Raw genomic sequence first — 26,173 nt, forward strand, 5'->3', positions numbered from 1 at the left:
AATCAAAAAGATAGAATAAAAAAATGCCTTACTTATGCTTGTATCGTCTTCTGTTTCTTCACTACATTTTGAGATGTACGACACGACTCGATCCACATTTTCATCACGTCCCTCGAAAGTGTTATTTATGACTTCCTCCTCGTCGATACTTCTGTCGATATTTTTCCAATTTTATTTTTATCGAAAAATCAACCACAGAGCAGATTATAATGAGTAGTTATTATTTGAGGCATTCAATGTCATTCAAGAAATGTCAGTTGAGTAATTTAAGGAATCAGAATTCAACTCACCGTATTGATGTTGTTTTATTCACTGCAGTTTTCCTCCTGTCACGCATAAAATCTGACTCAGCTGTAGGTCGTTGACGTCTCTCAGACATTCGTCGTATGAATCCTCTTATGCTCATTTTACTGCTGAATGATGAACTTTCTGATACACGATTATTGTCCTTCAACTTTGTGCTATAATTGAATCGAGTTGGTGATGATATGTGTCGTGCTAGTGGCTGCTTGTTCTTTGGTGTGACATTCAATTGCAATGATGTCACTCGAAATGCTTTCTCGTTGTCATTGTGATGCTTCTTGCGTAGCATTGGAAAATCAAAATCATTATCGTTACATTCGTCAATTGGAAGTGGTAAGTCAGACCATAAACGAGATCCATAAAAGTTGCTTGATGTACGTTTGAATGGAGCATACAATGAGCTGCGCTGTGAATTAAAAGCATTTAAATTTGAATATGGAACAAGAAGAACTGACATGAAGGCTCAATAAATTATTCTATTCGGAGCTGTTATGATTTATTTTAATTCTGATTTCATTTCTGGAACTCAGACATTAAAATTAATTTATGCCTTAATAGTCCACTTCTTTTTATCACCTCATCATTCAATTTTACCACCCACAATGTTAATTATTTGCTTGTAGGCTTAATTAATGACTTCTTAAAGTCACAGTTTGTCCCGTGGTTTTGATATCACATTAATGTGACTTATTGCCATAAAATATCAATTAAAAGCTACTTACCGAAGACAAATTGTCCTCTTCCGTTGGATTCCGCTGTAAAATTCCAAATCGTGAAATATTCTTAAACAGCTTCCATCGTTCTTTGGCGTTTCGCCCACTTGCACTGCATAGAATAAAATTCAAACCCATATAAATTGGCCATGCCGACAAGGAACAAAATATTGTTTATGACTTTCGACATAATTTTTCATTTACCTCTCCTTTGCATTCTCTTTTGCAATTGCTGCATCCCATTCGCGAATTATTTTCGGATCGATATCCTTAATGCTTTTCATTGTACCAGCTATTCTCACTTTCATGTCATCCATTGCAATTATCTGAGTCAGACGAGCGAAAGTGAAAAAAAGTTTTCTGTTAATTAATTTTGTGGTAAACAGATATAAAAATTTTTGGAATATTTTTAATGCGTAGAAAGGAAACCAAGCTAGTGATTCATGATATGACATTAAAAATAAATTCACTTTTATGCTTTACGAGCAATTTTTGGTTTTTATGAGAAATAAGAAAAAATTAATTAAAAAAAAAACTACAAACTCACATAATCAGCACTATAGACTAGTTGTGTCTTTTGTGTGACAAGAATAATGGTGCGCTTATACTTTTTGAGAACTCGCTTAATGCATTTTTCAAACAAAAAGCTTACAACTTCATTATCCAACGATGAAAATGCATCATCCTAATTAATTATAGTAAATTAATTTAAATCTCATATTTAACAGTTAATTAAATGTGTTTAAATATAGATTCCATAAAGTACTAAATTAGTTATTCGCTGAACATAACATGATTATTTAAAGAGTATAATGAATAATTTGTTAGAATTTCTATAAGAGTTGAAAATGAAATAAATTTACTAAATGAAAATAATAATAAATTGTTTTGTGGGATACATTAAATATTACAAAGATGAGAACAGAATAGACAAAACAAATGAATGGCAAATGCAAATAATTATTGGGAAAAATTATATTGTTCAATTTAAACAAAAGGCAATTTTCAAAAATCCAATCCCAGGCCTCAGGCTGTCGTGGATCGGACTTGTTGCCGAATTCGATCTAAATCCGCTACAATGGTAGAGTCACGACCACCTAGTGACTGGCTTTTCGGGTTATAACTTGGAGTATGGTTTAAGAAACAATCCAAAATTGGCTTGAAGTCTATTTGAAACCCAATAGAAATCTTTAGATGAATTCGGCCTAATTTAGGTGGTTTCTTTGAGCCATTAACCATATGTTTCATAAATTTTAGTATGATTTCGAAAAAAAGTTCAGAACATTGTAAATATCCTCGCTCTACACAGAAAACCCCTTAAATTGTTAATGCTAAGGTTTGTTTTGTTTTGACTGTTCTACGCTACAGACCTGCAATTATGAACAAATCCTATGAATGTTGCAACATCCATTCAAAGTAAACAGCATTACTAAATATCCTCTAATTAATTAGGATCATTTCATTAAAATTCTCAAATGCAAAATAAACGCAAATGAGGAAAATTATACAAACATAGCAAAAAAGCATCAACATAATGCAACCCCAACCAGATCTCCACATTTAATTGAATACAATCACATTAATGGAAATGGATAATGGAATTAAATTTTATCAACTCACCAGTATGATGACATTGGCTGATGAATAGAAAGCTCTTGCTATTGAAATTCTCATCTTTTGACCGCCTGATAAATTTTGTCCTCGCTCTCCAATCTGTGTTAAATCGCCATTAGGCAAAAGTTCAATATCATCTTTCAATCCACACGTTTCAATTATTTTATCATAACGTTTCGGATGATAGGATTCACCGAATAGTATATTATCACGAATTGTTCCATTCTGTAGCCATGGCTGTTGTCCAGAATAAGCAATTGTTGCATATCTGTTGGATAGAGTAAAAAAAAGAAGAATGAGAGGAAGTTGCTTGTTTGAATGTACATCGAGTAAATAGATCCAATTATTTATCTCACTTGTTCCATTCAATGCTTCCTGATTGAATTTGCATTTCTTTCAATAAAGCACCGACAACCGATGATTTTCCGCATCCACTTCTGCCCACAATCACAGTCAGGACACCTAGTTTTTTTTTTGTGTTGTCGAGTTATTGAACAACAAGAAAAGAAATGAGATTTTCAATTAATCGCAATATGATGAGAGCATGACTTGTGGGGAGATGGATGGAATTTGGTGTATTGGGGATCTTGTTCATGTTCATCATAAGCTTGTCTGTCCTAAATTCACACCTAACTTCACATAAATCAAAAAAGTCAATAAGCCTTTTTACCTAGAGGAATTGACAAATTGGAAATTTCTAGGAGCTTTGTTGTTTTGTCTTCACATCCATTCCATGAAAATTTTGCATTTGTTATACAAACGGCAACACCCTCAGGAACTTTGAATGATGGCAATCGTGTCCTTTTAATTGTACTATCACGTTTGTCCGTGTTAAGTGCTGTTGATCTCGTTTTGTTCCTTTCCACTCTCGTGGTTTCATTTAATTGATTCTGTTTTCTTAATTTGACTCTTGTGCTATTTTTATTGCGCAGGATAACCCCATCATTATCAAAACTTTCATTTCCATCCGTTGAATGTAAATTATCGGAATTTTTTACGTCAATTAAATCATTTTTGAGATCTTCGCTTGGTTCATCATTTAATTTAATTTTTGTCGATAAATTCTCATCCGGTTCCTCTTCATCGATTGTATCTTGATGGAATAATTTATCACTAATTTGGACTTTCTTTTTGCTAGATTTTCCATCAGCCTTTATTTCGGCATCTTCTAACGTTTCCTTTTTCAATGTTTGCTTATCATTAGCATCGTCATCCTCTTCAAGCGACTCTGTACTTTTACATAAAACCCTTGCCATATTCTTAACACCCTCAAATTCCTTCTCAATTTCTGGTTGCGATAAAAATCTTTCAATACGCCTTGTACTAATTATACTGCTGATTATGATTGGAATTGTAATGGGTAAAATAAACAATGGAACCGTTAATTGATTAAAAAGTGCCAATGCTGTAAACACATTGCTTGAATTAAATTCAATGCTCTCATCATTAATCAATGTGTAAACGGCAAATGTTACAATCGTTATCAAAATGCTAGAAATGTGAGTTAAAAATGCTGGTTTTTTGAAAAATGAAATAAAAAGGAAAACAAGTTGAAAAGTTAATTAGAATTATTGTTGAGGAATTAGAGCGCATTTAAGTATAAATTATTGATTTTGGTCAGAAATGATGATTTTTGGTATGGTATCAAAAATTTAATTTTTGGAGACATTAAATTGTTGCACTTTGCATCATTTTTGAGTCAAAAACCTCAGTAAAACTGATTTCTGGTCAAAAATTGTCAATTTATGAGTCGGTCCCTGTCTCAAAATTCAAATAGAGAACAGAAAAGAATATGAAATTCAGCTGTACAATAGCTGCAACTATTCCACTCAAAACGTCCAAAACGCTTACCAAAACCCATTAGCATTATTAAAATAAAAGTCCAGATTCACAAAGTTACTGTTCGGTCGTCATTAATTCTGACGAGGGAGATGGAGAAAAATATTTTTGGTTCAAAATTAATTAACAAAAATTTTTTTTCTTTTGTCATTCTTTTTCTACAATATTTAAGAATACAAATGGATGACAGAAAGAAAAGAGTTTCATTATCAAGACAGAAAGTCTTCTACTTTTTTGAACTTCATAGTACGATGTCCTTCACTTTATTCTGTGGAAAGATACAATCTGAATAGCGATAAGTGCGTTAATGATGTTTCTTTTTATTTTTAAAGAATTTCACATTAATCTTCGTCAGAGCGGACACGATTTTTAATAATTAAAGGCATTTGAAAAGTTTCAATTTTTGTCATTAAATGAACTTAAAAATTGTTATTAAAATTGTTCCTTTGCTCGCAGATGACTCATATTAAAAATATGTAAAAACAAATGTTGATAAAAATAAATCCTGTAAGCTTGCAGCTCAGAGTTTAAGCAAACAATTTAATGAAAAAATTTCAATTATGCTTGATGAGTAAATGAAAATGAATTATCCCTCAAAGCTCCTTTAATTTATCGATGAATATACTTGTAGACTTACTAGGGGTAGACACTAACGTTTAGTGTTGTCTAATGTGTACCGCATGCAGTGGGCTATCTTTAGACGTCAACTAATGCGATTTCGGCCGTGTGTTATTCCCAAAATATAGCATTGAACAAAAGTTTGGAGATCACTGTACAAAACGATAAAATATTGGACTTTCCCAATATGCTTAGAATTTTAGAATTCTCAGATTAGAAGCTTATTCTCACGCTCGGATACTTGTTCCCTAAGGGGACGTTCGGAAATCACGCAAAGCTCCTCCCAAGACTTGGATAAAATTGTAGACCGCCCACCTCTACGCCCCTCACATATTTCCTAATTATATATGTATGTAGCTATAATTATGAAATTAAACTCATTACTCAAAACTTTTTCAATATTAATATGCCTCCACAAACTCAAAATCTACCTTCCCCTGTGTTATAATCACAGAAAAAAAAAACAAATTAAACTTATTTCCTTTATAAAGAACTCATCAGATAATTTTTTTAATAAAAAATATATTAAAAGCATCACTTTTTGTAGATTTGTTTTTCATTCGAGTAAATTGAAAACTTTTTTTTTTATTATTATTGAAAAGCTCATAAAAAAGTTGTTTTTTTTACAAACGAGATGAAATGAAAAAAAAAAAATTTTTTTTGATGAAATGTTAAGAACAATTTTTATGAGGTTATTAAAAATGATTGGAAATCTTCCAGGTACAGTTATTAAAAAAAATTAATCTTCAGTAAATCACATTGAGAAACTTATTTAAATTCTTGTGGTAATCCACATGTAGTCTTTATTAAATTTTTCTCAATTCTTTAGCAATGAAGAGCTTTTGAATCTATATCAAGTTGCTATTCACATATCTCATAATTAACAAAGATGAAAATTGTTCAAAAGGATTATTTTAGAGAATAAATAAAAAACTTGTGCATTCAAATTGAATGAAAGATAGATCAAAGCTCTACACCATCATCATTTGCATTCATTTATGCAGTTAAACGAAAATAGATATGTCTAGTTTAGGGTTGTCAATTACAAATACCAATATTTGGGTATTTGGTCAAATTTGATACTATTTGGGCCCCCAAATAATTTGTATTTTCAAACCAAATAATTTGTTTGTACCAATATAAGAGTTAAATGCACAGCAAGTATAAAATTTTTCCTGAAAATTTTCAAGAATAAAATTTGTTATCGTTTTAGAAATGTCTTTTAGTCCTTTTTTGAATTTGGGAGCGATTTTTTGGTTTAATATCAAGTGAATATAAAAATTTATCACATGTTGTGGTTTCGAAAACAAGAGAATGAAAATCGCACTTCATGTCCTTATCATTAGAATGGCTGTATTCATGAATATACTTAGATCTAGACATTCGGTCATTCAAAAATACTAAAAACAGCACTGAAGTTAAAGGTGTGGTTTATTTCATTGAAATCCATTCAACCTACGTTAACAAGGGTTGAACGAACCTTCTCTGCATATAATGTTTTAAGTCGAAGTTTCCTAATCATATGACTTAAAAGAAGTTAATATTTTAGTTATTTTTCATTATTATTCATTTGAAAACAATTAATTTCATTACTTCTAAGTTGATTGTTATTACTAATTATACACTAAGCGTGAATATACAGACAATTTTTTGAAAATTCAGATGTTTTTTAGGATCATATCCATACTTTCGAAAATATTTGGTATTTGTACAATATTTGGGGGTCTCGATATTTGGTTATTTGGTATTTGTACAAATAGTAAAAACCCAAATAATTGACAACTCTAGTCTAGTTGATCTGGATATGGATGGAATTTAGGTTGATAGGGTTTTGTCAGGTTTGGTTAGGAAAATGTTATTGCACACCCCTTTTTACTTTTTGTCTGGTATTTTGGCTAAAATTTTGTAAATTAATAGCAAAATTTGGGCTGAAAAATACCTTGAGCAGATACCCTAGCTAATAAGATAACTGATAACATTCCAATCCATACAATCAACACAACAAAAGCTTGTTTCTTTTCAAGACCATAAATAAGCTTTCATTCATTCCTTTTCCCACATTCTTCTCTTTTTGAATTTTAATGATGCAAATTTTAGCAACAAACACACTTAAACTTTAATGAAATACCGTAAGTCATTTAAAAGTTTGATAAAAAGACTCAAAATGACCAACTTCTTGAATTATTCCGTATTTTATGTTCACAAAGAGGAACTGAATGTCATAGTGATTAATAAATAATTAAGGACATGGACTTGTCATTTAAATTTTTATCAACTTACTCATTAATGTCCAGTAAAAAGCGTCAATTTTTAAATATTTTAACTCATTGTCTCGACACTCTGCAATTTTTTCGATGAAAATCTCTTCCCAAGCGTTCAACTTGATGAGCTTTATTCGCAAAAATATTTCACGAATTTTTTGCAAACGTTCATCACTTCTTTTCTACTTATCGTCATCAGCACCATTATCATTATATTAATGTTGTCGTTATCGTCGCAAATAGTGATGCAGAAATAAAAAAGTAAAAAGTTTTTCATTTTTTTCATGAATAAAATGAAGAGAGAAAGAGGAAAAGAATTAATTATATTCATGTTTTCTAGCATTCTCAATTACATTTTACAAATAGCTGTGAAGAGAGTTGAAAAAGCATAAAAAATTCAAGTGATTTGTGGAGTTTTTGGGTGAGGATGGCTTGAAGGCGTCGTTTTTAAATGTTAAAGGCAAGGCAAGTTTTTTAATCAAAATCCAGTTTATCAATCTAAAATCAAGGACCAGGCTGGCGTGACTTTCGCATAGTTTCGATTAAAACAGTATCCGGCACCAAGTCAGAGTCACGCAGACCTTTAGCCGAATTCCCGATCGATAAGCCGATTTGTGATATTCGGACTAGTTCTTCAAGTTAATTTCAAGCTCTGACAAAAAGAGAATTAAGCTCTTTTTGAAAAATTCTAGAATATTCACAAACCAGACTAACTGCGTGACATTAAACTATCAAAAATTGTAAAAATAACTGTTAAAACGTAAAAAACTTTCCCTTGAATAATAAATGAAAATACAAAAAAAAAGTGAAATTTATGCATCAAAAAATGATAAAAAGCACAAAAGAGATGAAAAAAGCTCACAGAGAAATTAATTGTAAAAGTTTTTTAAATTGGTAGAAAATGAAGAAGAGGAACAAAAAAAAATTCCTCATAATAATAAATTGCCTTTTCCACCATCTGTAATATTTCATTATTCATCTTTTTGCTTCATCGCTCATCTTTTTTGTAACTTTTTATTTTGCATTTACTACAAAGTAAATGTTAAATTTGATTCACTTTGTCTGAATTGAGAACTTTTTTATGGAAAATAGAGTGAAAATTCAATTGAACTTAAATATTTTTATCCTTGCAAATTTAACCTCAACTTCTTTTGCGTGCTCTAACACATCACGAATCACATGAATTGAATAGAACGATAACATAACACAAAAAGGATTAAAGGTTAATGGATTTTTTTTTGTTCTTCTTTACTTACCGCACCATTCTCAGAATTCCGTGACATCTCTCGTCCCACAATAAATTGTAATGGTAGCATCACAATTATAGTCACCACAGAGCCAATTAAAGAGCTTATACCCAATTTTAAGTAGAGACAATAGACAACAATCACAATCTACATGAATTTGTGTGTGAAATTACAATAAAAAATTCTCTTTTACACATTGCATGTTGTGAATGGTCCATAAAAGGTAGAAGAAGACCGAAAAATGTTGTAATGTGACTTTTATCGTGACACAATTAAAACGAAATAAAAGTCAATCTTCAACGTTACGGACTAATGCAGCCTCTCTCATTTCGACCTTTCATGTTTATTTTAACAGACTTACCTTTAATGGAATCGACCATACGTAATGACAAATCCAAAAAAAGGACATAACATTGAGTGAATCTTCGGACATTAAGTTAGTTATAGTCCCTGGATTGTTATTTATGTCATCAACTTTATCTTCCGCTTCTTCTGATTTGCTCTTATTCTCGCCAATTTTACTGTCGTCCAAATTACTTCCATTATCACATTTACCTTTTGCTTTTGATGATGTCATGTTGTTGGCACCAGTTAAAGAAAGTATTTTACGATAAATTAATCCTTGTAATGCATTTTTAATTTTAATTCCTTCCATATTCACTAAGTGAGTCGATGCTTGCGATAATGTTCCTTGCAATAGAAATGAAATCAATACAATGTATGACATTATCCATCCATTTCCAATAAAGTCCATCCAATTTGGATAATTTATCATTAAAATGACATCACTTCTGCTTGTTTCATTATTTAAATTACTCATGTAACTGCCAACCGTGTCGTTCCTGCTGTTATATTCATTTGTAACACTCATTCCATTGAATTTTATATCAAGCGCACCTGATGCTATATCTACAACATTTAGCTCTGTTTCAGTATTATTTGCATTCAATAGTTGTAAATTTATATATTCAACAATGTATGATATTGATAGAGGACCAACAAGGCCGCATAAATCACCAAACAATTTAAATATGCCACCGATGATTAACATTTTCCAACAATTCTTCAAATAACATGTCCATAGAGACACGTGCTTGTTCTATTCGATACATTTATGAAAAGAGAGAAAATAAATATTTTCATATTCTTAGAAAAAAATTTGCCTCGTTCATGCAATAAATAATTCTAAAATCATGATCTGTGTATTATCATATTCGGACCTGAATTTTTAATATAAAATATTCTCCAAAAAACATATCAATAGAAGAAAAATGTAATAAAAGTGCAATCTTGATTGCATATCAATGTTTACTATAGAGTTTGTACTCTTATGATGTCTAAGATTCTTTGAAATGTCTGAGATTCTGGAAATTAGCTCTTATTTTTTGAAATATGAAACAAATTGCATGCAATTTTGTGTTATTGAATCGAACCATAGTAAGGAAAGAACGTGCGTCTAAGAGGAGAGTAATCTAACCACAACGCTCACAAGCATAACAATCAAGTAAATTTAAGGTGAGTAAGCTCTCGAAGTTCTCCTTTCTAAAAGATGCTATGAATCACAATTGATCTGTAAGGCCAGCGAAGTAAATAAGTAATTGAGTAAGCTCCCGAGAGCATGTTGGGATTAAATTTATGTCTAATTTTCATGTTGAATAGAGATTTGGGTATCAAGTAACTCGTGTTGACGGCAGGGTGTCCTTACGTCTACTTGACGTCTAATTTCAACACATTTTGAGTAATCAAGTCATGCTGCTCGAATAACACTAATTATGACTACGTTTGAATCCTCTTCATTTCTCTCTTTTACAAATTTTTTGACCTTCTCCTTAGCAGTATGCAAAATCCAAAATTTCATATGGGGCCGTTCACTTATTACGTTACGCAAAAAAACGAATTTCTAGAAATTCGATTAAATTTAAAAATCTACAAACGAAAAAATTCATAAATGCACCAGAACTCAGTCGAGCATTTTAGCCAATCTTTTGATTTTCATTCAAAGTTCATAGTTTGAAAAATAGCAGCACAAAGGGAACAAAAAATAAATAACAGCAATTCATCTCAATTAACTCAAAATAGTTCTGCAGCATGCAAAGCACAAAAGACATAAGCGGAAATCTGAAACTTTTTTTTACTTATTCTTGTACACATCAAAGAAGTCTTTTGAGTCATTCAGTGCACAATTGAAGTGTTGATGTGAATGCATGATAATTTATTGCCTGAAGTTCACAAGTTAGCAAACAGTACAGCATGAGATGGGTTGCAATATTTGTCAATGTCAATAGCTTTTGAGATGTTTTGAATGAAATTTATGAGATAAAAATAGAAAAAATTCTTGAAAATTTGACTCACAATTTCATGATGAATTACTTGCTTAAGACATGACATGAATGCATTTATGCTAAATTTTGTAACAATCTGTCTCTATTCATAACAATTTTCAATGCTCTATGGTGAAAATTAGTTACTCAGCAAACAATTCATCAAAAAATCATTTTCATTCGTTGCACTCTTTTAGTCATAAAGCATATTATGATGTTGCAAATCGTCAGCTATGTTAACTGAGAGTGATTTATGAACAGACATTATCATGTCAAAAATCTTTTTTTGAGAATTCTCATTTCAATTCTCGTTACAATAAAATTAAAGTAATTTTAAGCTGCAGTTTATGGTTTTAGAATGAGAATTTAGATTTGGAACTTATTATGGAAGATACAATGTTAGTATGGGATTTGGAGATATCGAGATGCTCTCTTACTGAACATATATACAAAAAAATACTCAAAATATATACCAGACACAAAATATTCTGTCAACAATTATCTCGAAATGGCAAAACGCTTAGCAACAAACTTGTGCATCGTTATAGACAGATTGGTGCATCTATGTAAGCTTACAACTATCTGTTCGTATTTAGATCACGTAGTTCATGACTATACACAGACCTGTAAAAATAGACTAATTTTTAAAGCAACATCCTACCTTGTTAGCATGATATACAAACAGAAATTGATCATAGTGATAACGACTCGTGTCTTTCTCCGACAAATTTCCCAAATCACTTAATTCTAAAGGCTTTAAAAATCCTTTGCATAGTAACGGCATCATCCACCAAAATGTCATTTTTGAGAAGAACGTTGAGTATGGATTTTTATACGGTATATTTTCCTGTGATACTAACGTCGGATCGCATGACTTTGATGTTATTAATGGTAAACTCTGAAAATAAAATAAAATAAAAATGAAATGAATTGGATTGATTTTTTATTTATAAAAATAATGATAAAAAAAAGTCCTTTGATAAATTTTCAATATGAATCTATGATAAGTGAACCAAAAAATAAATAAAAAAATACTTTGTATTGCAATTTTTTTTTTTATTCGTGAAAATATTAAAATTGTTAAAAATGCAATTAAGCATCTGAACTTTAAATTTATTTCGATGATTTTTATATGAAAATTCATGATATGTCATCATTTATCAAGCTATTTTTAATACCTTAATATATTTTGCCTCGAATTTTATATTCATAAACAAAATTACAAAAATTATATTTCCCAAATTTAATTAAAACAAGACTCATATTAATTTAGATATAATTCCCAAATGCGCTTAGGTCATCAAATTTATAAATTGAATTTCAATGAATAAACTAATTTACATATAAGCAAATTTTTTTGTTGAATCAATCTCAGTGTTGTAAATATTATTGCAGTATTTAAATTTATGGGTACACGTGGAAATTAAAGTTAAATAGAATGAATTTAGTTGGAAAATTTGATTAAATTTTGGAACTAGAATCAATAGCCATGAAAGTCGACTCGGATTTTGTATGGAAAAGTCGACTTGACTCCACATAAAATTGGAATCGACTTCGAACTCTGCATTGTAGACTATAGGCAATAATGTCAGCAAAGAAGTTGATTCGAATTGTAATACAAACTTTAAGTCTTAGTCTGAGTGCGGTGTTTTGGGATACTCCTCACACCTTAAATTGTCACTAACACTAATACACATATTACGCAAAGATTTTATCTTTCAGATCTGAATATCTGAAGTTTATATTTTCATCAGAAATTTCCTTCGTCCCACACCTAGCAGAATGCAATCATCATCTGCTATCAAGTTTCATAAATTCATACCGAGTAATTATCCATTCTATTTCAATATTAATTAAGCCTTTAATAAACATTAAGAGCTTTCAATTTGATTGATGTGAAGCACATGTTTAATATAATGAAGCTTTATTGATGAAATTATGAACTGCTTGAAATTGATCACTAACACTTGAAATTAAATATTTCAGTAATTAATTGACAAGTCATCATAACATCTTCATTATTAGGAACTTAATAAATTCAATTTCATTATTCTTGGTAGAAATAATAAAGTTATATTGTAATGAAAATTGCATGTCTAAGTTCCACTTCTATGGAAATTAAAGTCTCTTTTAAAATGTCAGATTTCTCTCATTTTAGAACTCAAAAATCTCTTGAGATCTCTCCAAAAATATAAAATATAATTTTTCATATTTACCTCAAAATAAATTGTCGAGATGTCAGTCACAATAAGTCCAAAATGTAATACCACAAGTCCACTTTGAGTGACAAAATTTAAACTCGAAACAGCTGTCACTTTTTGGACATCAAACCACTTCCAAATCCTTAAGACGAGTAAAATTATTTCTGATTTTTTTTACCGAGAAATAAAAAAGATACAAAAAAAATGAAATATTATTTTTTTTGACAATTTTATACGTAGCATTTAACTTGTTTGACATTTTAAGCATCTTAATGAGATTTATGTTATTACCTGAAAGTACTATTAAGTAGATCCATCGTACAACTAGAAATGAGACGGAAGAAGAGGGAAAAATACATTAAAAAGTCTTTATTCTGTGTGTTGTAATAAAAATAGTTAAAAGTTGGTTTTTCGCAAAGATTTAATAGAGGTTGAGCATTTTATAGTATCTCGTGACTTGATGACTAAATTGATGTGATTTTTTAGTTGAATATCTTGATTAGTTCTCCAAACGCCAATTAATCATGCTTAAAATTGTCAATTATGAAGGAATTTTTTAAAAAAAAATGTCTACTTGAACTTTTGAGAAAGAAGGATATAGACCACAATAGATCTGAACGACCACCGAAGTAAGTAAATAAGGAAGTAATCGAATTTAAGCTCAAAATTGATTAATCTCAACGGAATTCTTAGTAATGAAAAGATCAAAACCAACAAAACTTTTAAAGTTTCTCGTATCCATGAACTATCAGCAATTTCACACCTGTTAAAACCAAAAAAAAAAAGCGCACAACTGTCCAAATAAAGTTACAAACAACTTTTCTTGCTAGTTTTCCTAAGTGAGAGAGTCCCGGAAAAACTAAGAAACTTTTCATCAACTTTCACATTGTGGAGCAATTAAGATGAATGAAAAAAAAAGGAAAAATTTTCCACCCATAAAAAAGGTGGAAGAAAAAGAAACTTTCAAATTTTCATCTTCGTCTTTTTTTTTCTTGTGGTAAAGTGTGAGCAATTAAGTGAAAATTGTATAAAGCAATTAAAATTTTACCTCTTGATGGGATTTTGGAAAAAAACGAAAAGACGAGAGGGGTGATGTGGGATGATATGAATGTTATCATGGATCGGTGTGTATATGTGTGTACAAAATTTTTATGGGTACAATGTAGCTTACATTTTAAATTATTTTCGGTTGCTTTTTTCCATTGTTCATTAACTTACATTAAAAGTATAATTAAATGAAAACATTCTCTCTCTGCACCGTAATTGAAATAACAATAAATTAATGCAAAAATGTATCACACACTCACTTGATTTACAACACAAATTATCCAACTAATTGTTAATGTTTATATGCTCGTTTAAAATTTTGTTAAATCGTTTATGTGAAAAAATGGAAAGAAAAACAAATTGATAATTTACGTTGATTCTGAAAATTTTATGCTAATCATTTGTTTAAAAATTCTGAAATGATTTGCTCGTTCGTGGATAATTTTGTAAAAATTTATCTCGTTTGATTTTAATAGAATTAATTAAAAATCAACAAAAAATAAAAGTCGCATTTTTCATATATGTTTATCATTTTTCTTGTTAAGGATATGCACTGAATATTGAAAATCATATTTCAGACCGATTGTCTGTGATTAATAAAAGCTTTCATTGATTCTATCAAGCTTATCTATCTTAAACATAGATTTGAGATATTAATTACAGTCAAATTAATGGCACACACTTGTCCTGTTAATTCGTTCATATTCATATCTATATCAATGATTGTCAATTATAAAGGGATTGTTCAGAAATAGCGTACAATCATCTCGTTTTAAAAAAAATTTAAAATTTAAAAAGGCAACAATAAATTTCAAAATTTTGATAAATTGTCTCAAATTGTTGAGTTACGGCCAGAAATGTCCTCATTTAAAAAGACGTTCCAAGTAGACAGAAATACATTAGAGCTAAACATCGTCTGGGCAATAACTTGTTTGTTTACAGAGAATTTGAGCAAACTAGATGATAAAGCTAGCAGGTAAGCCAGAAATGTGTCGAGCCAAGTTAAAATGAGACTCGGAAGTGTTTTTAGTTTTTGCTGAATTACGCAAAGAATTCATTTTGAACCTATATAGTGTTATATATTTTCGGAAAGGTATTTTGTAGCGCTATCAAATAGTGTAAAGAAAATTTAATTATAGTACCAAGGGTTGGAATACCAGGGGTTTGAAGAGGAAAAAAATGACCCCTTTTTAAACACAAATTTCGTCATGTTCTAGTTCAGCTAAAAATTTTCTAATTAGTGATTTTTAATAAGCAAATAACATTCTAACTTTCTATGGAGAGACATTTTGAATTTCATTTGTAGTTTAGCTTTTATGAGTTGTCAAACCTTGGCAATTTCCAAAAATTTTGAAAAATCGGGTTTATTAAAAGTCCCATAACTCATCAAAAAATTGAGTTTATTTGATGATTTAAACACTGCTGATCTGCTTTTTTGATTGACTATAAAACTATTAGCAGAAAAAAATCCAAGGGTTGGACACCCATTTTTTAGAAAAACCAACCCTTGGATTTTTAATTTTAATTAAAATTTAAATAGTTTAAATAGTACTTTACAAACATTATTCTTTATGTCAAATAACATTTTTATTTTAGAATTTTAAAATACTTATAAAATAAAGTCAAAAATAATTTTTCAAGTGTCTATTTAAAAAAATTTTTGTTTTTCTATAAATAACGGATTTATTCTTTACGTTAAAGATATGTTTAGATTTAAAACTATCTTATTAACCATAAGTCTTTAAAAGTTCATTAAAAAATTATAATATTTCCACTAAAATAGGCTTAAATAATGATCAAATAAAGAAAATGTCATTAAATATTATTTCAAGGGCTGATTACACCCAATTTTAAAATTCTAAAATAAAAATGTTATTTGGCATAAAGAATAATGTTTGTAAAGGACTATTTAAACTATTTAAATTTTAATTAAAATTAAAAATCCAAGGGTTGGTTTTTCTAAAAAAATGGGTGTCCAACCCTTGGATTTTTTTCTGCTAATAGTTTTATAGTCAATCAAAAAAGCAGATCAGCAGTGTTTAAATCATCAAATAAACTCAATTTTTTGATGAGTTATGGGACTTTTAATAAACCCGATTTTTCAAAATTTTTGGAAATTGCCAAGGTTTGACAACTCATAAAAGCTAAACTACAAATGAAATTCAAAATGTCTCTCCATAGAAAGTTAGAATGTTATTTGCTTATTAAAAATCACTAATTAGAAAATTTTTAGCTGAACTAGAACATGACGAAATTTGTGTTTAAAAAGGGGTCATTTTTTTCCTCTTCAAACCCCTGGTATTCCAACCCTTGGTACTATAATTAAATTTTCTTTACACTATTTGATAGCGCTACAAAATACCTTTCCGAAAATATATAACACTATATAGGTTCAAAATGAATTCTTTGCGTAATTCAGCAAAAACTAAAAACACTTCCGAGTCTCATTTTAACTTGGCTCGACACAAATGATGGATAAGGGTCTATACTCAACCATACATCTTTATCATTTGAGATAATCGATTCTAATTAATAAATTTTTCAAGAATTAATAATATCGTACAGGTGTTTAATTACACTCAGAACCTGACATGGACGAAGTATAAAAAATGATATCGGCATTTAAAATATTCAATTTGTTCAAAAGCTTTTAAAGAAGAAAGACTTAAAGATGAAGCTACACATTTTATTTATATTTATCATTATTTGCTGGACTGCTATTTCAAAATTTGAAGAAGAAAACAAGGAATTGGCTCAAAAAAAGTTCGACATTCCCGACGATCATATCGAACAATATCGTCAACTTTGTACAATATTGGTGAAAATGATGGAAAATAGTAAAATAGCTTAGCATCAGAATTTAAATGTGTTAATATTCTCATTAGTGCACAATAACTTGATTAACACTTTTGAAGGATTTTACGCGATGTTTCACAAAATAAAGACCAGCCAGATCATAACACAAATGTTTACTCTTTCCTCAGCTGAATATAATGTTAAGGTTGACTTTGCAATCATATTAGTTCATAAACGCATAAGTTATGAAGAGTTTATAAGAAATTATTTCCATATAGTTTTCGTGGACAAATCAGTTCGACTATTTGTAATTGGATTAAATATGGAAATGAAATATCTGCTACCTGTGATTAAAGAAATTGCGTTCCTAAATTATCACAATATGTATGCATTCTTACAACCGAATTCAGACGTTCTTGAAATTTATCGAATCAAATTGAGACGAAATTTAAACTCAACCATAATAGTTTCACTCCGAAAGGACAGCGGAAATAAGTTTGAGATGCTTGATGAACTTCTGCAAAAAGGTGACGTAGAAGCCATAAATATTGTTCATTTTGATTTATATCCATTAACTTATGTCAAAAATGGAATTATTTATGGAGCTGAAGGAAATTTGATTGACGAATTTTGTAAAAAGTATGGATTTAACTATCAAGTAGTTAACAAAGTGAATATCCAATCAGCAGCATTGAGAGTGCGCGAGGCTATGTCAAATGGAGTTGACATTTTATTAACCACAAATATATTTACATCATCTAATAGGATGATTGGTATTTGGCTTAATGAAATGGATGGCAGCTGTTTACTTGTACCGCGAAATATCCCGGTATCATCACTAGAAAATATAACTATGCCATTTGATAAAATATCTATAGCATTTATGGCAACATCAATTGTTCTTTTGATTATATTTTGGAAAATAATCACAAAAGTAAGTGGAAAACAAATGTCCATTGTTGATATAATATTCAACGTATATCAGCTAACATTTAGTATAGGAATTTTACGACTTGATCGATTATCATTTAAAGAGAAAATAATGATAATTTGCTTTATGTCTGGATCATTCGTACTCGCAACAAGTTATGAATCGATTATATTATCATTCATGTTGATGAATCCAGCTATGAGATCCGTAAAAGATTTAAAGGAACTTAACGAAAGTAACACAAAAGTTTACATGTTTTATGATCAAAGTATGGCATATAGTGGTGATCCACTGTTCATTCGACGGGAACTAATCTTAAATGTTAGAAATTTTGATGAACCTTTTGAATTGCCCCGTGAAATTGATCACAATTTAATTTATTTCATTAATTGCAAATATGCTTCAATTTTTGTTAAAACTCCAAGAAATTGTCAAGATGGTAACCGACTCTACGATAAACTAACATTTACTCCTTCACTACAACGATATTCAGTAAGGACTGAATTTTATTATAAAGATGAATTCGCATTGTTTGTTTCAGCATTGACAGAATCAGGCATTTACAGTTTTTGGGAACGACAATTCGTCAAATCTTCAGATGACGATGCTGATATAAAATATGACGAAGACATGATAGTTATGTTTCATAACATGAAAGTTCCATTCATAGTACTTTCATCAGGATATTTAATTGCACTGAATGCGTTTTTAATAGAAATGTTTATGAATTGGTTTGCTGGTCGACGATTGACATCAAATCAAAAGGAACCGTTGTTCGTTAAAGTCAACCGTAAAAGTGACAAATTTAAGAATCCCGAAAAGTTCAATTCGAAAATGATTTCCATAAAAAGGTTGAGAAAGGTTAAAATATCAAAACAGAGACAGAAAATCTTAATTGATAAGGCTGTTAAATTGCCATTTTTGCCGTAAAATGATTTTAAAAGATTTAATAAACGAGACCATTGTTTTTCAATTTCGTGTAGATGATATACATATTCTCTCATATTTTTGTCATCAATTTTTACATCGAACACAAAAAATCCCCCAAAAAAATTAAGCAAAATTCATCAAACTGTCACTGTGGCAATAAATAAATTCATATTTATGCATTTTTTTCTCCTTTTTTTTTCGGGGACAACAAAGTGAGGAAATTAATTGATATCCATGTCCAGTTAACGCAATAAAACAACCATATTCGCAGGATATTGTGGAAATCCAATTAGTTAACATTCATAAAACTGTCACCTATATCTGTATGCACGTGTAGATGTATATTGTTCGGATTACTTTTGGCGTTGTATGCTGTGAATTAAGATTGTATGGATTGGAAGATTTTTGAATGTAAATAAAGATTGAAGGAATTTTTGGATATAATATCAATCAAGCGTTGTTGAGTATGTTTAAACCTTCTATCCAACTTCTCATTATGAGCCCAGATACCTTTTTGTCCTTGAAATGATCAGAAATCTTGAGATATGCCAAGTAAATGACTCCACTAGACCAATTTCCCCAACTACTCTAATATCCTTAAAGTTAACATCAATCCAAGTCCTCAATCTACTCTATTTTTAAAGGTTATTATCACCACACGTCACGTCCGAGATACACGCACAAATAGACAATAAAACATGTACCAGAAATAAAAACGAAGTCCAAAATACATTTCAAGTTTTGTTCATTAAATCATCTTACCTGATTTATTCTTACGAATTTCTATAAACCGCAGCGCTATTGCTGTCGACATGATGGATATAAAGAAAAACACAGCACTTTCTATGTTGTAAAGTGATGACACTGCTGTCCTTCCATCATTTGTGTGTGCCATCAATAAATAAGCACTGCTCATTTCACAACCTGATATCATGCACAATACAAGCAAAATGACCGCTCGTAAATTATGAAAACGCAATAATGTCCTGTGAGTATTGTGTACGAAAATAAACAAAATAATATCAGTATTATCGGAATTACGTTGTAAAGGAAATTAAATTGCTTGCAAAACATGTGGGTGCATAGGATTGAAATATTTATGCTTAATACAGAGATTAAAGCTTTTAAGAGATATATTGTTGATTTGAGACAATTTTGTAACATTTTGAGGCAAATTTCGATTTATTTACATTGTTAGCTTCATTTTTAGAATCCACTACAGCAACTTCTGAATCCACTACATTTTAAGAAGCTTTTAAGCTAAACTTGCGCTAATCCGAATAGCACAAGTCTGTTAATCCATCCAAAACCGATTTCCGCTCCAATTCAGAGTCATGTCGGTCTGTAAACTGCAGTTTTGATCGATTAACCAATTTGTGCTATTCGGATAGCTATCATCCCAAAATCAGCGTCATAAGTCTCTCATATCTTCAATTCCACATCTAACTTGCAAGCACTCTATCTCCTTTCATCAGTCATGGGCGTCATCCGGAAAAGGACATGCCGATTGAATGATATCACATTGAAAAACAAAAAAATTATCTAGATTCGTGTTGAATTTTCGATGTGATATCTCTAAAAATACAGATCGACAAGATATATGGCAAAAACAGATGATGAATTCAAATTGGAACAAAATATGATACAGATAGTTTATGTGTTGGATAGAGTGAAATGTTTTGTGAATTTTTAATAGCTGCTTGTGCATCTCATTGACTCTTTTTTTTTTGCTACTGTCATGTTACAGTACACTATGTCAACACGATGTGCTTTCAAACAAATAAATCGGATATTCGTTTTTGTTTTATATGTGAATCTGGGAATGTTATTGGAATTTATTTTTTTTTTATTTGAGATGATATGATTGAAAATTGTTTGATGAGTTTTACTCGGCGATGATACTGGGAATTTACTGTATGAGTCAAGCCTTTGTAAAAAAAAATGTATCAAAGGCAACATTTTGATGAATTTCTGTTAATGGACATTTAATGATATTTCAAAACTTTAAAGCGATTTTGGACTAAAAATCTTTAATATAGAAGAATTATTCATGAAATTTTTAATGCTTTTGTTCTTCGTAATTCAAAGTAATGTTACTTGAGACTGTGAATAAATGAACTTCCATTTAATTCACAATCGTAATTCAAAACCACAGCTTATTTAAATACTCGTATTGTACTAATAATACAATTTATTGACTACTCATCATGTCATTAAATAGTATCTGACAAACTTTGAGTCCACAGAACCTTTAGATGAAGAGTAGAATCACTCTTAAGCGGTTCCCAATAGCACACGACATAGAGTGTATCAACACATAGTGAATATCGAATACTAGTCCATGCCGGAGTCACGCCTACCCGAGGACACTAGTTTTCTCTATTTCTATACCGTGTGCATTTCAGGGAGATTATAGATATTACGCAATGTAATTCCTATCTGTAATAAATGAACAGTATGATCATTCATTGCGATTCAATAGAAGTAAAGATCTGAGGTTTTAAGTATTTATTATTTTTTGCACCCCGTTATGCTTAACCGACCCATAAATAAGGAATAGCCCCCACACCTCTCTCGCTCCATGAATGCTTTTCACTGAAACCTCAACTGAATGTATGCATCATGTTATAGTATGAATGATACAAAAGTTCTAACTATTAACAACTACTCTATTCCTGTACCGACCTCAAGCTACGAATTTCAACATTGTGCCTTGTCATCAACAAAAAAAAAGAATAAAGTTTAGAAGACACGAACCAAATCGAATTTTCATAATAAATTATCAATCTACATATTATAAAGTCATTATAATGAAAATTGATAGCACAATATAACTCATGCCGCGCTTATGAAAGAGAATATGCTGTACAAAGTTATCTCATTTAATTATTTGACATCGCTTCGACAAATTCCACAAGAAGTTGATTATACGGCAATCGTGTATATGTTAAACATGTTAAATACATTTATTGTGTAAATATTCATATATTATAGACACTTTCCGTTCACTAATGATGCACGACATTTCCTTGAAGCAAATTTAATATGGCAAAAAAAGAAAAATAAAAGTTTTTCCTCTCCTTCATCATCATACTTAGTTGTCGTCATTGTTCTCGTAAAATACTCAAAGTTATGTGCTCAAGCTGAGAAGAAACTTTCTTGCATGCTTGCTTATTTTTCTGTCTTCAAGGTTTACTTTTTTTGTTCTTTAATAAATATTTCATCTGTATTTCAGTTTCTTATGTTATTCGCTTCATCTCATTCAATGTTTGGATTTTAAAAAATATTTTCTTATTTGTAAGATAACAATCAGCATTATTAGTCAGCAACATCCGGAGAATTTTTGCTAATGTATTTTAAAAATTCATCCAATTTGTCATGTCTAATTTAATGTTTATCATACGTACTTTCTTGTGAGTCATGCGATCTAATAGTGATCTAATGATATGAGAGATAAACTTAGATGTGTGATTAAGGTCTCAAAAATCAGTTGTGTATGGATTGTAAGGTAGCTTGCTATATATGGCTCATTTGACCGATCCAGAGTTGCATAACAGGTTTTTCTTATAAAATCATACAAATTATCAAGAATTTATACGGTTTTTGTCTGTCACAGGTGCAACCCTGGATCGATTTGTCGAGAATAATAGTAAATGATTGTTCTTAGGTCAAATCATGGTTTAATCTAGTGATTTGGAGCCTTATATTTCTCGTGGCACACAATGGTGGTTAACCTCGACTAAAACCGCACACTGCATACGATTTATGGTATTTTCAAAATTGTGCCGATTCACACAGGTTGTCCACCACTGATTTTACCAGTTCATAAACTCTACATGTCTCTAACATCATAAATATGCACAAATTAACGTCATAACAATCGCCATCTATCATTTACAACTCAACAAAATCTGCACAAAAAAATATCACACAACAATGTATGAAAACGAGCTGTTAACTGCCTTTTTTTTTTACTGCAAATTGAATGTTGTCAAACACAATTAATCAACAACATTTATCCACTATTCAACTCATTGAATGCCAAATCTAGTGATGATATTTCATTTGCACCCCCAAAAAATATGCAATTGTTCCATTTCTATACGCATCAATAAATGCAATTTATTAATTAAATTGAATTTCATTTGAACTCGCGCATCCATGATGGTATTGCAAAGTTTTTTATATTTTTATATATTTTTAAATTATTTGAGAGAAGTCAGACTAGTGTGTGAAAATTTCCACATATTTTCCTTCACTGACATGGTGATTTTTTTTTTTTGTTTGGCGCTTCACTGATTCACTATAATGTAATAACGTAAAGTGCACATGTGTTTATTTTTGAGAGAATTTTTTTTCCTTTCTTCTTATTTTTCATATACACGAATATTATCGAGATGATTGAAAATCGATCGCTGTATTTTATTTGATGATTTATGAAGATATTTTTTTAGTATGCGGGGGAAGAAATATTGTCGTAATCAGATTTTTTGTTTAGTCAGATAAATTGGCATTTTGAAATATTTTTTTAAAAATCTCATGCGGATTTAAAAGACATTTAGTAAAAATATCAACAGATCCCACATTAGGATAAATTAAACAATTCGGACTATGATTTTAAATATTGAAAAGAGTTGGTAAATTTGATGAATTTAAGGTTTTAATTGTTTGATACGTCTAAAAGGCAGGTATAACAATGATATCTGAATTAAGACATTCCTCAATATTTGACCTAGGCAAAGACACAATTTTTCACATAAATTTCTTCTAAATTCTGATTTCCAGACGTCTAGACATTACTCATTGCTTGATACCACAACATGTCTATGCCTTATGCTACCAGAACGTGCTGATTAATGATATTGTTAGGAATTCTAGGTTAAGACATTGATCAAAGACACTTTGTCTAGTTAACAAGATGTTGATCAATATATGGTAAGCAACATGGCGTCAACGGTAGAGTCAGATGCAAGACTTTTTGTTGAAACCTAGGCTCCAAAAGCAACTTGGTGTTGAACAGTAATGCGGGAATGTCAATTAGATGTCAAAACAGAGAATCTGTACAAGCTTTGTAATGTGGACAGTAACAGAGTCAGATGGAAGGCGTTTTGTAATAACCTAGGCTCCAAGTCGGAGCCAGTAAGGTGTTGGTTCCAGTAAGTAGTAAGTAAAGCTCCACATTGAATCATGTTTCCAGTAAGGAAGTAAGATTTTGATCAATATATTGTATTGATGAGACATGAATATAGGGGATTAAGGACTCTAGAGACCAACACCAAGACTTCCCAGTATCGATCTCTAGATTTGTCAAGATCAAGACTTCGAACAATCCTTTAAACTATGGCTGACCTAGTGATCTAATCTACCAACCCTGTTTCATGGCAATTATGAAAAGTCTGTATATTTACTTTTGGTCTTTCCTGGCGTTAAAAGCTGATTGTACTATCCTGCTATTCAAACTCACTTCAATTCCATCAATCTCCCAAACTCTAAATGCTGATTCATAATTTTTGCAAAAGCTATTAATCTCCGATAATATATTTATCCTCATATCATGATTACAATCTACAATTTTCTGTGTATTTTTATAACAAAAATATCCCAATTGCCTATCTCTCATATTTATATATGTAAAAAAGATTGGAATCGCCAAATAAATATCTAAACTGTCAAATGACATACCGTTAACAATCAAATGCCTTTTAATATAACTCTATCACATCAAAGTACTTGTACGGAAATGATTTTTTCCCTCGATAATGTTTGTTTTTCTTTGATTCTTCTTCTATTCTCTATTCTCGATTATTTATATTTGAGGAGATGGACATAAGAAAAATATCCATTGAGTGAGAAGACAAACATCGCAAAAAATATAGATGAGAAAATAAATAAGATTATTATATTTGTAAATTTAAGATTTGAATCTTTTGAAATTAGATTTTGTGGATAGAATCTTTAAGGTTTGTATCTGTAAGATCGTCTTTACGACAAAGGGTTGTTCCTTTCACTTTCCATGCTATTTTAGGATGCCACTGATCGAAAATTGAATGATAATCCCTAATTTAACCAATATCCATGACTCCTTTAACGTCACAGTATCAATTTCAAATTAAATTGACATCCTTTTTGCCATTTTTTCGCGTCAATTCCAAATTGGATGCAATATAATCCGCTATATACCGCGTTGCCATGAAATTACAGCGTTATCAAATACGCATCAATCTAATTCATTCATGTAACTGCATAGATATCGACATGAAGAATTCAACGTCATTCCAATATCAAAATTCATTTACTTGATCTGTGTCACAGGGACAAATTTGATTAGGATACAGGCACATATTGCATTGACAAATATTGTCAGCGATGATATCAGTGCAATCAGAAAATTCACATTCATCATTTTTTTTTTGCTGTGCGTTATTTTTTGTTCTTTTTTTTTCGTGTTTCTAAATCTTTGATTGAATTATCGGCTATTGACACGCTTAAATGTAACATAAAACAGAAACACTCTCTCAATTTATTCACTGCAACAAACGCGTAAACTTCATACTGCTGTTTTTTTCTACTTTTTTTTTCTATGTTCCGAAACGATCGCGGCTGATGCTCAAAACTAACTAATATATTCAATTTGAAGTGTGGAAAAATTCTGATTTTTTTTTTCAAATTTGTTTATTTTAGGGAGAAAAAAAAAAGCGTAAGTGTAATGTGCATATCTCAATACCTATACATTGCCGGTAGTTTTCTCAACAAACAGCTGGTTCGAGGCTTCGCGTAAAAAAAGTATTGTATGTAAACAACACGATAGGCATGGAGTAATATTGAAAATTGAATTGGCTAAAGCGCAATATTAATAAAATTGCTTGGTATTTGATGTCGATCGACTGATAAACAAGTTGGAACTATAATTTTACCGTAGCAAACAAGAACGTAAGGAAGTGCCAATGCCATGGAATTTAACATCGGTAATCGACAGACGGAAGCAAGCAATAGAGCCAGCTTTAGGAGAGGTCTTCAGGTAGGTCATGGATCACAACTAATCTGCACTATCAGCAACAAGGATGTTATATTATCCAACCTCATAGTTTCTTGGATCTTAGTTTCTATGTTGATGTCAACTCATGTGACAATCTAGTTCACCCTTAGCAGTCAAAACAAGATGAGGGTTTGGAACTAGTTCTACTTTTGTATTTAAATCGTGAGAGGACCAATTAGAAATCCAAAGAACTCACCCTAACAGGCATATAGCATGATTTCATACCACTTGAAAGTAAAAATACCACTCCGGTATCTAAAAGCGGTCCCATTGCCTGTTAGGGTCGCCTTAATATCATATGTTAGATCCAAAACAA

At 30.6% G+C, this 26,173-nt stretch overlaps 1 protein-coding gene across 2 annotated transcripts in view; it reads right to left on the reverse strand.

Moving 5' to 3' along the window:
• Sur (Sulfonylurea receptor) overlaps positions 1-25,422 on the reverse strand; it is a 36,776-nt gene extending 11,354 nt beyond the window's left edge. Inside the window, exons 1-16 of one of the 2 annotated variants that reach the window (XM_070650549.1) lie at positions 25,118-25,422; positions 19,584-19,807; positions 13,409-13,441; positions 13,133-13,281; positions 11,578-11,814; positions 8,957-9,694; positions 8,605-8,742; positions 7,368-7,530; positions 3,301-4,143; positions 2,987-3,092; positions 2,637-2,898; positions 1,564-1,701; positions 1,221-1,342; positions 1,026-1,128; positions 291-709; positions 33-148 (exon numbers count right to left, since the gene is read on the reverse strand). In XM_070650549.1, coding sequence (XP_070506650.1) covers positions 33-148; positions 291-709; positions 1,026-1,128; positions 1,221-1,342; positions 1,564-1,701; positions 2,637-2,898; positions 2,987-3,092; positions 3,301-4,143; positions 7,368-7,530; positions 8,605-8,742; positions 8,957-9,694; positions 11,578-11,814; positions 13,133-13,281; positions 13,409-13,441; positions 19,584-19,807; positions 25,118-25,224 — 3,898 coding nt within the window. In that variant the 5' untranslated portion in view covers positions 25,225-25,422. Of the gene's footprint in view, positions 1-32; positions 152-290; positions 710-1,025; positions 1,129-1,220; positions 1,343-1,563; positions 1,702-2,636; positions 2,899-2,986; positions 3,093-3,300; positions 4,144-7,367; positions 7,531-8,604; positions 8,743-8,956; positions 9,695-11,577; positions 11,815-13,132; positions 13,282-13,408; positions 13,442-19,583; positions 19,808-25,117 lie in introns of both variants that reach the window. The other variant, XM_070650548.1, reaches the window with a different exon arrangement.
• Between the last annotated feature and the right edge of the window lie 751 nt (positions 25,423-26,173).

Source organism: Chironomus tepperi, unplaced genomic scaffold, assembly GCF_022539635.2.
Source record: "Chironomus tepperi strain 1889 unplaced genomic scaffold, CSIRO-AGI_Ctep_v1 contig_445, whole genome shotgun sequence".
NCBI lineage: Eukaryota > Metazoa > Arthropoda > Insecta > Diptera > Chironomidae > Chironomus > Chironomus tepperi.